General features: G+C 38.6%; 2 protein-coding genes across 2 annotated transcripts; one reads left to right on the plus strand and one right to left on the minus strand.

Annotated features, from left to right (window-relative positions):
* Nucleotides 1-6: 6 nt before the first annotated feature.
* Nucleotides 7-14,948, plus strand: LOC108600501 (protein FAM49B). Its single transcript, XM_017988135.1, has 5 exons — nt 7-268; nt 1,207-1,454; nt 10,663-10,926; nt 13,445-13,707; nt 13,768-14,948. Exons 2-5 carry the CDS (start codon nt 1,272-1,274, stop codon nt 14,030-14,032), a joined length of 975 nt encoding a protein of 324 aa, XP_017843624.1. The 5' UTR covers nt 7-268; nt 1,207-1,271; the 3' UTR covers nt 14,033-14,948.
* On the minus strand, nt 12,081-13,068 carry LOC108600502 (protein kinase 4). Its single transcript, XM_017988136.1, has 2 exons — nt 13,003-13,068; nt 12,081-12,926 (listed from the first exon to the last, which is right to left on the minus strand). The coding sequence occupies exons 1-2, from the start codon at nt 13,039-13,041 to the stop codon at nt 12,222-12,224; spliced, it is 744 nt and encodes a 247-aa protein (XP_017843625.1). The 5' UTR covers nt 13,042-13,068; the 3' UTR covers nt 12,081-12,221.
* Nucleotides 14,949-15,689: the final 741 nt, after the last annotated feature.

Below are 15,689 nucleotides of genomic sequence, written 5' to 3' on the forward strand. Positions count from 1 at the left end.
TTTCTCTCATTCTACGTTCATTCCGAAAATTGCCGTCAAATCGTGAGCACGTCGCACGCGGAAAAATTAAAAAAAAAAGCATTGCACTTTTTGTTGTTGTAAATTTGGTAAAAAGACGCTCGCGTCGGTTGGCTTATAATTAATCCTGGACCACACTTGTCGAAGGTCGCGAGTGCGTGCACTTTAACTTTAGTCAAGTATAAGTAAAATGTTTGAGTGCGAGCATTAAACGAATTTAACTAAAGGCAGCTCCTGTGCAGAAAAAAAGGTGATAAGCGCGAAACTGGCGTTGCGTGCATGTTTGTCTGAGTGTGTGTGTATTTTATTCAAGCAAATGTTGCCTTGCTAAAAATTCCAATGCAGCAGTAAAGCAACCACCCTGAAAAAGGCGCATTGAGCAGTAATCAAATCGCGTACATATAAAAATATAACTGATAAGCGTGCTAAACAACAACAAAAGCAACAACAATTGACTGACTGTGCGTGTGTGAAATTGTTGTAAAAATTCTCTATAAATATAATTAGCAATGTGCCATATATTCCTTGCCTGTGATTGCTGGTTAGGGTATGCAAGTGAGAGCTGACAGCCAGATAAGGCATTTCGCTGTTTCGCAGATAAACAAAAGTCCAAAGCGCCAGTACAGCGAATTCTTTTTTATATTAATAAATAAAACTCGCACAATGTCTTGGCCAATGCTTAAGGCAATTTAGCTAAAAGGGAGTGTTGTTTACATGTGGCGTGGAAAATTGCCATTTTCCTCAACACATTGGCCTTGCGGTGGTTGTCTCTCTGTATACATATGTTCGTGCATGTGTGTGTGTGTGTGTGTGCTAGTTGTTTACTAATTTCGATAAGTTGCTGTTTCGCATCATTTCCTGCGCACAAGCATCATACACACTCACACGCACACATGTATAGATTCAAAGAGAGACACATGGCAAACAGCCTTTGTGCATGTCCCTGTTACGCCCCCCGCAGAGCACTCAGTTAAACAATCTACAAAAAAAAAAGAACTAAACAGTGATAAAATAAAAAGACAAATTTTCAGCTGCTTCGCGGGCGGCACAGTCACAATAATTTATTAACTTTTAAGTGGCCTCTGCATTAAGCCTCAACAGGTGCAAGTGTAATTTGTAACAAGACGAAAAAAAACAGCTGCTAACTTGCTCTCGCGCCTCTGCGCCTTCTCTTTCGCTCTCTTGCAGCTTACAATATTAAACATATAAAGAAAAGCATTTCAAACATTTTAAATACATAATTCCTTAACAAAATGGGCAAATTACTGAGTCTGCTATCACGCGACGATTCAAATTGTTGTGCTGCTAAATCCTATGACGTGTTCTTGGATTTTGAAAATGCAGCGCCTACGGAAACGGAACGCGAGATCTACGATGAGGTGGATCGTGTGCTCAAGGAATCCGAGGTGGTGCTGGATGAGATACAAATCTATAAGGTGAGTGCGTCATTCAATTTGAGGGTAAAGTACCCCGCGCCTACAGAGAGGCTAACCGGTTGTTGTTGGGGCTAAGTTTTTAAATGGAATTGCTCGTAATTGGCGATTTGTTGCCATATTTGAACAAGAACAGTTTAAATATTTAGTGTGTGTGTGTGCTCTGTCTGCTGCTCTCTCAACTGATAAGTTTTGAGGCCCCAGACCAGGGCAGCAATCAAACGAAATGGCAACAAATTGAGTATTTAACCTTTGCTTCTTTACGCTCTTTCTCGCTCTTGCGCGCTCTCTTATGTGTATGCGCTCTGGTCTTTGACTCTGACTCACGTGTGCTCTTGCCCCCCCCGCATGAGTGTCGATCGACAATGGCTTTCTTTAAAACATATCGCTGCTCGCTGCTCTGACGTCACTAACTAACATTCTGCCCGCAGTTTCTTTTGCGGTTTCTTTGCGCGCTGCTTCTTAGAGTTCTTAGTCAGCGCTCAGTAGACTTCGTTGTTGTTGCTGCTGACCTTTTCGCATGGCGAGCTTAAATTCGAACTCGAATTAGATTTTTTTTTGAGCGCCCGTCGTGCGAATTATAAATTGAGTTACATTCGTAACGTAATGAAATTTATTTCTTGTCTGCCAGGGCGTTAATCAACGCAAATGAACTGCAAAATGTCAACCAAATGAGCTCATTTCCTTTGTATGCGTGTGTGTGTGTGTGTGTGACCCAGTGGTAAAAGTGACCAAAAGCACAACAAAAACGACCTCGTAACCATTTTATAAAAAAAGCCTTTATATACCATCCCTCCCCCTGTTTAGCCACCAACAACTTGAAATGCGCTCTCAATTCTTTTTGTTGCTGCCCGTGCACAAATTGTTTTTATTTATTTTCATTGCAATTTTTATTTTTTTAAACGGCAAGCAGTCTGCGGACTGTGGGTGATGAACTGGTTACCAATGCAAAAACACAAAAAAAATAAAACAGTCAAACTGGTTATTTACCCCAAACGAAGAGATCCCCTCCGTCTTGCTTATAAATCTGTTTGGCCGGGCGCCAAAGAAAAAGGAAAATCTTTACGTTCTCTCAACTTCTTTGCCTGGCTATAAATAGCAGTGAAAACTGAAACTGCAACTCTCAAGTCAAACAAACAAAAAAATAAGCAAAGAGTTAAATAAATAAAATGGCTCAAAAGTCGTGCAATCTATTTGTTGTTGCTATTGCGCTTTTCATTGCGAGTTTTTGATAAGCCCAGAGAAAGCAAGCAGTCCAATTAGCGACTAAAATAACAATAACAGCTTAAATAGCGCTCGCATTGAATAATAACAATAACAAGTAATACAATAAACAACAGCACCTCATTTAGGTAGCTAACATATTGAGGTTTCCCCCCAGTTTTGCCGAAATTCTGCAAATTCTATAAAAAACGCCATTGAAATTTGATGAGCTCAAGCCGTAGGAGGCCGGATACCGCACAATATGTGGTTAATTGTTTATGGCAATAACCAACGGCAGCTAAATATTGTAATTATAAACGCTTTACCTACATAGCTGTGTGTGTGTGTGTGTGTGTGTGTAATCAGACCAGCTCCAGCCTTGAACTACACTTGCCAGCTCAACATTTTGCGGCTTGGATTTGAATTCGACTGTTTATGCTTATGGAGCCAAAGCCTAATGCCCATATAAAAGTTTGTTTATATGCACAAGAAGTTGAGTCATCCATGCAAGGTTTTGTTGAGGTTCTCCCTAGAGCGTAGAATTATGATTTCACTTTAAATTATATTAGTAGACGTTTGTTAATAAGAAATTGTTGAGTGTAGAATAAAATTTAAGTACTAAAACGCCTATAAATATTTTCAAAAGTGTAGTAGGTTAAGATAAAAGCTTATTTTTTTTTAATTACAGTTTGCTAATCCAAAAACTGCAATTTAACTTTATTAATATTTGCTGTTGCTTATTTTAACTTAACAAAATTTGCAATTAAAGCTTAAGCTTAAATAATTCCAAGTACATACATTAGCTAATTCTGAGTTCTTAGTTAAGCTGTTCTGTTTATTATAAACATGGCATTAATTAGCTGCCAGCAGCGACCTATTTACATTTCACATCCCCCACAGCTGTTCTACATTTAAATCCAACGCTACGCATATTTATGTAAATATATTTTTAAGCACAAAAGCCCGCAAATGCTGCATGTCAATTTTATAATGAAAGCGACAGGCAGGCAACAATAATCAAAATAATGACAAAATGAGCAGCAGTCATTATTAGAGCGAGAGCAGCTCCCTAAGCCCCATTTGCAGTTCCAGTTTAGCGGCTATAAAAATCAATGGGCTGCCGTCTCGTCTCAGTTAGTTCCACGAACAAATTTAAACGTTTTATATAAAAATATTTTTCAAGTCGCGCTGTGGCACTTCCGGTTTGGGTTTGTGGCAGTCAGTTGGTCAGTCAGTCAGTCTACTCAATATGCATATGTATAAGTAATTGATATAATGTGCGTGCTCAGTGCGCGTGTCTACATATTATAATCCGTACGTCTGTCCGTCCATCCGTCTAGGCTGCCTACTCATGTTTGGGGCTAAACCTTTTGTGTCTGCTTCTAAGCTTGGTCAAAGTGTTGACAACTCTATTTCCGCAAGTTGTCAAATGCAGTTGCCAAAAAAAAACTAACTAAGCTTTTTATGTATTTTAATTGCATTTTAGCTGACCTTAATGCATTGTTTAAGCCTTTTACAGTTTTTTATTGATTGCACATTTCAAAATTTGTAATGCGTTTTCACTTTCGTAACATTTTACGGCTCATTTGTTTGTACTTTTTTGTTTTTTTTTTGCTTTTTTGGCCAACAACTGTTTACATATCTGTAGCTATGTATGTGTTTGTATTTATTTGCGTATGTTCAACGTCATCAGAGCTACAAATTAATTACGCCGTGTAGCGCAGGCAGCAACAACAATTATAAAAACACATATAAATATCGTTGAGTAAACAGTAATTTTTAAGACAATTTACAAGCGGCAATGCGAAAATCTTGCGGTCCATAATAAATTTGTTTATTTTCGCCAATGTGCGCCACATACCCTGTAAATAGATAAAGCACAATGGGTAGCTGTAGCTTCAAATTGTGTTAAAAATAAAAGCTGCCCAGAGTTGTAAATGTAACGTAAACAAATTGCATATATTTGTGATTAAAAGTTGATTATATTTTGTTAGGCTGCCATCAAATAGAATTTTTAATATGCTGTGTAATTAGAAAAACGCCGCCCACACCTGAACGCAAGCAGCACTTGAAATACTTTAGCTGCCACATTATGTTGCCTACCCACACACACACACATACTTAGACACTCAGGTGGCAAATGCGCATGAAATTATTATGTGGCCTACGCCCCAGTCCGAGTCTCTACAATTTGTTTGCTCAATTGAAATGACACTGGGCGCCGCGTACTTTTGGTTAAACAAATTTAAACTCATTTCAATTGGAATAAACTGGCGATGATTTTTGCAAATGCTAAAAGTCAATTATGTTGGGTGAGTGGTGGGTGGACACTGTCTAGCTGTGGGATTAGCTTTTATGCTAAAGGTGCATTGAACTAAAAGGAAGCCCTTGTCTGCGCCCTTGAACTTTATTGTAATTGCTTTTAGCCCTAACAGCATTCAAGTGCCACTAAAAATGCCAATGGCCATTTACAGCAGCAGCCAGAAGCCAGTAACAGTTAAGAGTGTGTCTAACTTCTGGCAATGATGTTGACTTCTGTTTATTTAAACTTTAAGCTGCAAAATGTTAAGACAAATGTGTGCTGCTTTTGTTTAAACGTCTCTCTGTGTGTGTGTGTGTGCGTGTTTGTAATTTGCGCAGAATTATTTATTTGTGGTTGTTGGCCTTACGTTTTGTGCTTGGGGCAACGACAGCTGGAGCTGCCACTGAGGCAGCTGAAATGGCACAGGAATTTTATGTCGTTTTCCTTAACAACGTGTACGTATTCAGATTTTATATATGCATATATAGTTGAGTGTGTGCGTGTCGTCAAAGTCAATTAAAATAGCCCACATTGCTCAGTTGATCTTTTGTTGCCTGCATCTTAACCCAGTTTACCAAACAGCTGCAAGTGTAAAAAACATTTAAATGTCTGTCTGTCTGTTAAACACAAATAGATTTAAGTGAGTAATTTCATTGTAAAACAGAGTTCATTAGCTACTAGTATCTTGTTAAGTCAGATGCTCGTCAGAATAGGAAAACCCAATAGTTATCAATTGTAGAGCTTGCTCATTATTTATCGCTCAAATTTGAGCATATTCAATTTGTCATATAATATTTATTTTCATTACAAAATTTTATGAAATATAAGAGCTATCAAATTTAGTTTTAGCTAATTAAAATTAAATAATTAAACTTCAAGTGTAGATTTAAAATTATTTTTTCCTTAGCCTTCAGTGCAATATTTTTAATTTAGACAAGCGGGAATTCCAATTACAGCTCATTATTCTAAATTCATATTTGAGAATATATTATTTGCAACTCTTAAATTTATACTTAAAGTTTAGCTATAGCCACGCGTATTTACTTTAATAAATATATAATAATAAAGTGGCAACGCCATTGAGTGTGCAAAAGGGAGAGAGAGAGAGAACGAGAAGTGCAATGACCACCCACATTGAAGTAAAATGAACTAACACATGTTGGGCTATAACATAATGTTTAACGATAAGACTCAAAACGATAATTAAATGCAATCATTGAATATATCATAAATAACATGCGACGTGTTGGCAACTGTTGCGCTTTTTTTTTTTACTCACTCACACACACACTTGCTTGCTAGCTGATAAAATATATACTTATCTTATCTTTATGACAGGCGTTAGTTGTTGTTGTAGTTGTGACTGCACTTGGGGCTGTGTCCGCTGCTTATTTCGATTATCTTGATAAAATACGACGCTCGTGACATACGAGTCGGCGGGATTATAACCTTTTTTTTTATAATGTTATTGTTTTTCCTTTTTTTTTGATGTGAAGTGCGTTTTAATGGCCCATTGCCCTTGAATTGAAGCAACAATTTACGTAAAAATTAGGCCACAGACGTTTATTTTTAACTTTTGTGTTAACTGAAAGTTTACGCATCATTTACACTTTATGTGCATGTGTGCATGTGTGTGTGTGTGTGTGTGATTGGGCACTTAAATTAGCATGTGCTTGTTCAGTGGCTTTGCAACTGCTTTGTTCTCATACTAAAATCAGCTGCTGCTCACGCTTAATATAAACATTATGTATAGATTGTTTAGTTAGTCAGCAGAGAGTGGCTGGCACTACAATTAAAACTGCAGCGAACAGCATCAGCTGATTGACTCAGACACAGACTCTCAGTTTTGAAGTCTATTCAATTGAAAACAGATTACGCTTAACTATTTATAAAGCGCTGCCTCACACCTGTGACAAGTGCAAGACTCCAGAGTTTGTCATGTGGCAATTGCAATTGCAATTGTAACCACAACAAAGCCATAAATGCCGCTTAGTTTAATTTAGTCAATTGCACTTTTACACTCTATGACTCACTTTGTTGAGCATTATTGTTCGTTTCGCAATATGTAAACATATGTTTTCACTACATACGCTATATAGTATATTTCTTGCTTGCCAAAGTACTACATTGAATAATTAAACAGCGGAAGGCAGCGCATAAGAAATAATACAAAAAAAAATATATATATGTGTTACGAAATATTTATAATTATGTCGACAAGCAAGAGTCAAAGAGCGCTCCCCAGTCTCTATCATGGGAAAATTGTGTGCAGTACTTGTCAACAGTTGGGCGGCCCAATGTCTGTGGGAGTTTGTTGTTTCTTTTTTCTCTGAATTTCATTTAAATGATTAATAGTCATCAGCTGGTTTCAAAAAAAAGAAACCACTAACAAACAGTCAGAGAGCAAAACATTTGCATTGATTCGCCTTTGAGTATCGTATGATAATTCCTCATGCGATTTGTTGCTTTGCTACTTCTGCTTTTTGCCTTAAAGTAGCAAAATCATTTGTTCATTTCATTTCGTGACTAGAATTTCTATTTGTCATTTATATCAGAGTCTGATGTAAGCCAAAAGAAAATTGACAAAAATGTATTTTCATTTTACAGATTTTGTTATTGATAAAACAATTTTTGATTAATAGTTGCTAATCGCGTGACTAACTAAATTAAAATGCTCAGCTCAACTGTCACGGCGTCAAGCATACAACATTCCATTGAGAAAGAGAGAGACATCATCTTGTAAGCTTTTGTTTGTACAAAGTTGAACTGAACGACTAAGCAATACGCTTTGCTTAGCAAGCAAATGAATACAAGCTTGTCTACTTTTTGATTGAATAACAAGCAATTAAAATTTAATTTATACTATGTCATGGGTTTATCTATAATATGTAGTTTATACACGACTAAGTAATACGCTTTGTTCAAATTGAACCAAAATGGGAGTTGAATAAGCATAACTACTTTAAGAAAATGTAACTAGCATGTACAATTTAAATTATATTATACCATGTCTTTATAACATTCATTATACTATACCATGTAAATTATACACGACTAAGTAATACGCTTTGCTGAAATTGAACGCGCTGACTAAGCTTGAAAGACTTTAAAGCATTAAATTTGCATTAAATGTAAAATGCATAATATAATTTAGCTGCGCTTTAGCTAATGCATCTACCCTTTCTTTCTAAATTTGTTAGAGTATGCCTAGCAAACATTTCTGCACAGCGAGACAGACAGGCAACAGTAAAAAAAAAGTAACAGCACAGCAAGTTTTGCGACATGTGTGACAACAAATGCATTTCATGCACGCTTAGTTAATATGTGCACACACACATGCATACATATTTATATGAGCATAGCACGCCCACACTTTCCTGTCATTGCTGTTTGCGTTTGCTTGAGTAAAAATGCTGAAATTAATTTTTATTGCGGTTAAACTGCGTCGTCGTCGTCGTCGTTTGTTGTGGGCGACAGCAGTGCAGTGTTTTCGATAAGCAAGCAGTTGAAGTTGTAATTATCGATAAGCAGTAGTTAGCATAATCGAAACAACACTGCTTAGCATCAAAGTGAACCGTTCATTTCCGCATTGAGTGCGAGTGTGTAATTAAATCTTCAATTAAAGCCAAAGCGGCAGCAATAGAGAGAGAGAGAAAGAGAGAGAGAGAGACTAGCTTATAACATTAACAACGCTGTGGGCAAGCTGCGCTTCTATGTGTGGAAAATTTGCAAAAGTTAATTAACTATGCAGCAGTCATGGGTACGCTCTGCATAAATGAAACGCTGGGCTGATTGCGCTTTCAAGCAGCGCTAAGTTGGGCGCATTAAAGTGTTAATTAAAATGAAAAAGAAACAGTTACAAAACGTCTAATGTTTTTACCACGCAATCCAAAAGTCATGCAAGTTCAAGTTTGTTGTTGCTGTTGAAGTTTTTCTTGCTAAAAATGAATGAAGCAGAGACAAGCGGACACAACAGACAGCACGTGCTTTTGTTATTGGAGCATGCAACGTTCTTTGCTGCTGCTGCTGATGATGCTGAGAAACGCGATGAATCAACAAATATTGAATAAACGTGTGGCAAGTGTGCGGGGCGACGCCTACGTATCTTTGTTGCAATGTGCGATAAATGCAACATGAAGAGGCACAGACTGAATCACATACAAACAATCCAAGGCCTGCCCACATAAGCAGGCAGCTGTGACTCTCTCTGCCGACTCTGCTGGCAGCTGCAGCAGGAGCGCAGTTTCCGTTTCACGACCGACCGTTGCCAAAGAGTCCTTAGAAAGTCAGTGCCGTAAACGAGACAATGCGGCAAACAAAGCTGCATACTTGCTCTGAATTCTTACATGGCTACAACTTATACACACATTATATACTTTAAAGGGTACTTTAGCTATGCGATTGAAGTTGTGACATGCGCTCAAGTGCTTTACTTTTTTATAAGTTTATAGTTTGTATTTGTTTCATGCTTAAGGCTTTCGCTTTGGTGCAGTTAGCGTAATAAATATTCGCATTGCTTTTTAATTTGTTTGTTGTTTGTTGTGCTGAGATTCAAGTGCAGTCAGTTGCCAAGATGCCCAAGGACGACATGGCTTGACTTTATAGCCAAGGTGTAACTTCCCCACACACACATGTGTGTGTGTTGACTTTGTTGCAGACAGTTGCATTTTTATTATGCCAAAGCACTCGGCAAACAAAAAACCAAAACAAACAGTCGACGGGTGGCAAAAGCAAAAAAAGCCTGAGTGCTTGGCTAAGTGTGTGTCTGCCTCTGCCTTTGATTATGTTTATGTTTTTCCGTGCTGCAATTTAATTATAAACACACAACACGTGCTAAGCAACGCAGAGCGAGAGAATTCTTTCAAATGTAAGCAGTTGCAGTTTGAAATTATGAATTAAGAGATGCCAGCAGTATAAAAAACACAACTTACTGTTTGGTTGTTGCCTCAGACACGCGATATGCGGACATATGCGTAATTAAGCCAAAGGCAAAGCAAATGTATGCAAACATGGCATAGTTAATTTGTAGGCGTGGCCGTGTATTAGCTAATCAACACACACACACACACGAACACACACATGCATAGCAAAAGCTTTGCGTGCAAAAGCGAGTTAAATGAACTGTGCTGGGCTGCGCTGCTTTCAAGCCATTGAACTGCTTGCACTGCTATCGATAAATTGCACTGCTTGCGCACAGCAGTTGAAGTTTATGCAAGTTCAAAGTGTTTTTCAATTATAAAATGCACATTTAACTGCCATTAACATGCATTAGAGAAATTGCAGCACTTCAATTGAAATAATAAACGCCATTTGTTGAAAAACTTTTAAAATCAACATGCAATGAGTGTTCGTTAGTTTGATTGTGCCTGTTTTTAGATCATAAAGCGTCGATAAAAATCGCAGCAGCGCGTTGTCGTTATTGTTATTGTTTTTTATTTTTGTTGCATGCGACATAGAAATAATAAAAGTTGAGCTACAACAACCACAAAAAGCCGCAACGCCTCGCAGTTTGCTGCGATTCTGCATTGCTGTTGTTCTTCTAATCAAACAATAGCCTGAATTGTGTGGTCAGCGGCAAAGAGCGAGAAATCATTTACAACATACGTTTATTATTGTTTGCATGCCAAGCGCACATTTGCAAAAGCTTTTCAACGAAACTAATAATACAAAAAAAACTGTTTTCCGTTTTTCTTTTGCTTTGCACAGGGCGCCAACAAAGAAATCCGCGAAGCCATTGCCGATCCCTCACCCGAGGTGCAGGGCAAAGCCTGGTCAGCCGTATTGCCTTTGGTCATCAAACTGAAGCGTTGCTACGAGCATTCGCTTGAGTTGGATAAAATAGTGCCCAAGCTATTGGGTCAACTGGTTGGCGGCAAACTGAATCCCACACAGCATTTGGAGACACAGCAAGCGCTGGTCAAGCAACTGGCTGAGATACTGGAATTCGTATTGAAATTCGATGAGTACAAGGTGAGTTACAAAACAAGCAAAACACATGCCTGATTACAGGTCTATGCCTTATAAGGTTTGCTTTAAGCGTGGGTCAGGCGGCATAATGTCTTCTTTAAGACTAACACTGAAGCTTGACTGGCTGGCTGGCTGGCTGACTGACTGACTGACTGACTGGCGTTTGTCATATTGTTGACCATATGTGGGAGTTGGAAGTAGCTGCCAGCTCATGGCGCGCGTGGTTGCATTTTTAATTGGCTTGACTCTCTCGTTTGCTTTTCTGCTCTTGAAGCACGCGCTTGGCTCATTGATGAAATAGCTCAGAGACTGCGATTGCCTGCATGCTACAGTAAAGTCTCATTAGCGTCTCTACACGCATACAATGAAACTTTAGCCAAATTGAGCAACTGCTATAAATAGCAGCGTAGTTCTTCTTAAATTTTTTTTGGCTATAACCACTTGGCGTGGCTGTAAACTTTTAACATAAAACAAAGTCATGTCATAAAGCTATAATAGCGCACATCAAATTTACAGATAAAATGTTCGACTATTGTAGCTCAATGTGGGTTAAACTTCCACGTTTTGTAGTCGCTGCTGTCTCTGTTTGCCATTGATTTTGTATTTCTAATCGATTTAGTTTTGTGGCAAATCTGTTTGTCTGCGCTTTTTTCCCATGGCTCGCGTTTCCGTTTTGTAAAAGTTTTATATGACATCGTAGCTGCGCCGAGCTTAGCTGCCAGTCAATGTTTGGTACGCTTTTTGTTTGCAATGTGCCAAACATAATAATGAAGTTAATAATAATGCTGCTCAACTTTTGCTTCTTGCAGTTTGCACACGTTCAATGTGTGTGTCTAAGTGTTAGTTACTCACACACACACAGGCACTGATAAAAAGAGCACAGACGTGCTTTGGGCCAACTAAACTAGCAGCTAACAGCTACTTCCGTTTTCGAAGCAGCGCACTGCCCTCTCGCACTGCTTGCCTATGCTCTTATGAGCACCGCAAAGTATGCTTTAAAATGTATTGACTTTTGCAGCGCAAGCAGTGAACTCGACTTCAAAGCAAAGCAGTGTTTCTAAGTGCAGTATTGATTTCACTGCAATTCACTAAAAAATGCATTAACATTAGCATTGGTTGAAAGAAATGAAGACAGTGTATAAAATATTTATGTTTTTATTAATGTTTTCCTAACTACGACACCAATTTGGCAGCCAAAAGGCAATGAACTCAATTCACTGCTCATTTTGGTTTCTACAATCGAATTGCTTGTTAAACCAACGACCATAAGCTTGAACATTACTTTTATTGCAACAAATTCACTTGTCCACATATGCATTCCCACTGTTGTACAACGGCTGCAGTCGTCGAGGATATTTTCGCAAGTAGTCCGCAAAATGTTTGGCATAATTTGCTGCCAAATCGCGTGGCTGCAAATACTCTGCAGGCGCATAGTAGTTGTTGTTGTTGTTGTAGTGGCCAGGTGGAGTGGGCGTGGCTAGAGAGTGAGTGCCGCCAATGCGCACCACTTGCTCCTCCTCGCGACGCGTGTCGGCCACAGTCAACAGTTCACGTTGCTCCAGTTCTTGTTGGCTGGGCGCAGGGCGGCTCGTTTGAAAGTAATAACCAGGTACATTGTTGTAATTGTGATTGGCAGCACGTGTTGTAGTGGGGAGTGGGTTGTTGTTGTTGTTGTTGTTATTCAAATGGGAACTGTCTGGCGCTCTATTGTTTGGGTAATTAATGGGCCAATAAGCTTGTTGTTGACGCCGTCGCTGCTCCTCGAGACTGTTGGGCTGCTCATCAAAGACCATAATGGGTGCGCTGGACCATATGGACTGCACATCGGCAGGATACTGGTGGGTGTAGGTCACTGGAGCGTATGGCCGATGTATCTGCTGCTGTTGTCGCTCTTGTTGCTGTTGCTGCAATTGCTGCTGATTGTTGTAGCCGTAATATGTTGATGACGCATATTGTGCTGTTGTTAGATAAGCTTTTAATAACAACAACAATAGCACTTGTAACTGCAATAATGCATTATTCAAATTATTAATTCATTAACCGAGTTGTAAGCTATAAATAGTTGGGATTATCGCTCACCCACTCAGCGCAGTTGCTGTTCCTTACTGTTCGTCGCATTGTTTGTTACTGTCAGCTACGATTTATGCTAATAACGTATTTATATTGAGTTTCGTTAGCAATATATATAGCATATATACAGTGCCAAGGTAAGAGATGAGTCTTAACAGCTTAGCCAGCTGTCGGCACTGCTCAGAAGTTTTGAGTTTTTCTCACGCACGATTTCGACTGCAGCCCTGACAGCCAAATTGACTTCAAATGTTTGTTAGCTGGCGTTGCCTGAGTGACGAGACTCTGGGCCGGGCTATAAATTGTTTGAAATTAAGTGAGATCGCATTGCTGATCTCACGTACTGCAATTAGTTTGTTGGCAATTAAATTGGGAGCTAAGCAGTGCTGTCAAGCAGTGCACGCTAACTGCTTTAAATTGAACGCCGCTTACATTTGAATTTTGTTTCTTGCAGATGAAAACACCCGCCATACAGAACGATTTTAGTTACTACAGACGCATTGTGAGTAGACAGCGCTTGGATAACATGGAGAACATGCTGGTTAGCACAGAGCTGGCGAATCGCATGTCCTTGTTCTACGCCCACGCCACACCCATGCTGAAGGTGCTCAGCGAGGCCACCTCCAAATTTGTAAATGACAATGCCGACGATGTACAGAACACAACCGAAACGCTGGGCACAATGGCCAAAGTGTGCCTACGCATGCTGGAGAATCCGTAAGTAGACAAATAAAATTTGCAAAGCGAATTTGCCTGACATCTGGTCTCTCCTTTTAGTAAGCTGCTGCAGCAGATTGAGCGCGAGGAAACACAAATGCTGGTGCTGCGTGTGATGGTGGGACTGGTCATACTCTACGATCATGTGCATCCGGTGGGCGCATTCGCACGTGGCGCACATGTGGACGTCAAGGGCTGTGTGCGTTTGCTGCAGGCGCAGCCGGCGATAAGAGCTGAGCCGCTGCTCAATGCTTTGCGCTATACGACGAAGCATCTGAACGAGGAGAATACGCCGAAGAACATACGCATCATGCTGGCCCCATAGTAGTGGCCTCCATTGAGGAGGGCCTAGGAAGCCAAAGCCAAATGCGGGAAGCAGCCCACAACAAACCGTTTTTGTTTATGTGTACAATTTGTAACGTTAACGTTTTTTGTTTTAAAGATTTACACGGTTCTCTTTTTATTTATGTAATTAATAGGCTTCTACAAAGTATATACGTTTAATGTTTATGATTATGTTTAATTTTGGAGTATGAGAGTGTTGTGCATAAAGGAGGCAGCCTGCAACTTACTGTTAGTTCTATTTATGCAAAGCCAGCATTTTGTCGTATTAAATTGTATTCTTTAAATGATCGTTTAGCGCCTCCTTGTGAAGTAAATATATATCAAAAACACCAGCAAGAAAAACAAAAAACAAAAGGAAACAATATTTAGCTCATAATTTAGCACTATTATTAAGTAATGAACAAATCTATTACAAATTCTATGATAAACAATAACAAATTAGCGCAAAGTATAAACATTCTAGATGATGATATCCTAAAATTTCAATTTCAACTAACTAAACAGAGATTATTATAATAAACAACAATATAAAATACATGCATTTTTTAAAATCAATTTTATCATATTTTTTTGTACATGCTATCTATGAAAAATTTAAAACAAATACCAACTAAAAATTGCCTGAAACTGAACTAAATAACTGAACCACTCACGCAGATGCATTTATATTTCCACATTTGATAAACATTTTATGTCTGAGAATGAAAAGAAAACTGCGCAATAATATTACATTTTAAGATTTACAAATAAAAATTTATAAAGCGGCAACAAATTTGTAACAAAAATCCTTAAAAAAAAATGAAGTAAACACTGAAACTGAGAAACGAACTAAGTACAGTTTTGATTGTATATGGTATAAGAGCAACAACAACAAAAAAAAAAAAACACTAGTGAATGCTGAATGAGAATAAATAGTTATCACACAACCTACAAATAATTATTTCACACATTTAGCATTTGTTTTATTTCCTTAAGAAAACACTTGTCGATAGTAAATAAATATTTTAGGGCGCCATAAAGATTAGCCGAGTTTTTTCAATTTGTTGAACAGCTGAAATTTAAAATAATTATATTATACAAAAACTAACAATATTTTTGAAAAGTCTGTAACTTTTTATCAAATCTGCATTACAGGCTGTTATTCCTGCATTTTGTAGGCTCAACACACTGCACATACAGGTCCTAGAACCCAATCCTTAGAACTATTTAGGATTAAAAACGCCATAAGATTACTTTTTCAAAATATTGCTTCTTTATTAAAATTTATTAGAACTGGAGATTGAGATTGATAAACACTCCAGTGCTGTTGGTATCTGAGCTCTTAGCCGCAGCAAGCTTTTGGCGAGTCCTTTTTGGGGATCGTATCAGCAAGCTCAGCATCCTGGAGGCTGCGCTTAACGTGCTGATGATGCACGGGCTCATCAGCAAATGTCTTCGCTTTTGGGTTCTCGCCTGTATTAGCTATATTGCGGGGTCGAATATGTATTAACCTAGAATTAATAACTGGTACTGGTTGCTCAGACTTGCCTGCAGACACGCAGAGGATAAGGCTTATTAAAGCAATGCAAAGGATGAAGATCTTCATGGTTCGGCTTTGTTGGTTGACAACTTGATACTGATGCCTGTTCCATCGAAGT

This window comes from Drosophila busckii, chromosome 3L (assembly GCF_011750605.1).
Source record: "Drosophila busckii strain San Diego stock center, stock number 13000-0081.31 chromosome 3L, ASM1175060v1, whole genome shotgun sequence".
Classification (NCBI taxonomy): domain Eukaryota; kingdom Metazoa; phylum Arthropoda; class Insecta; order Diptera; family Drosophilidae; genus Drosophila; species Drosophila busckii.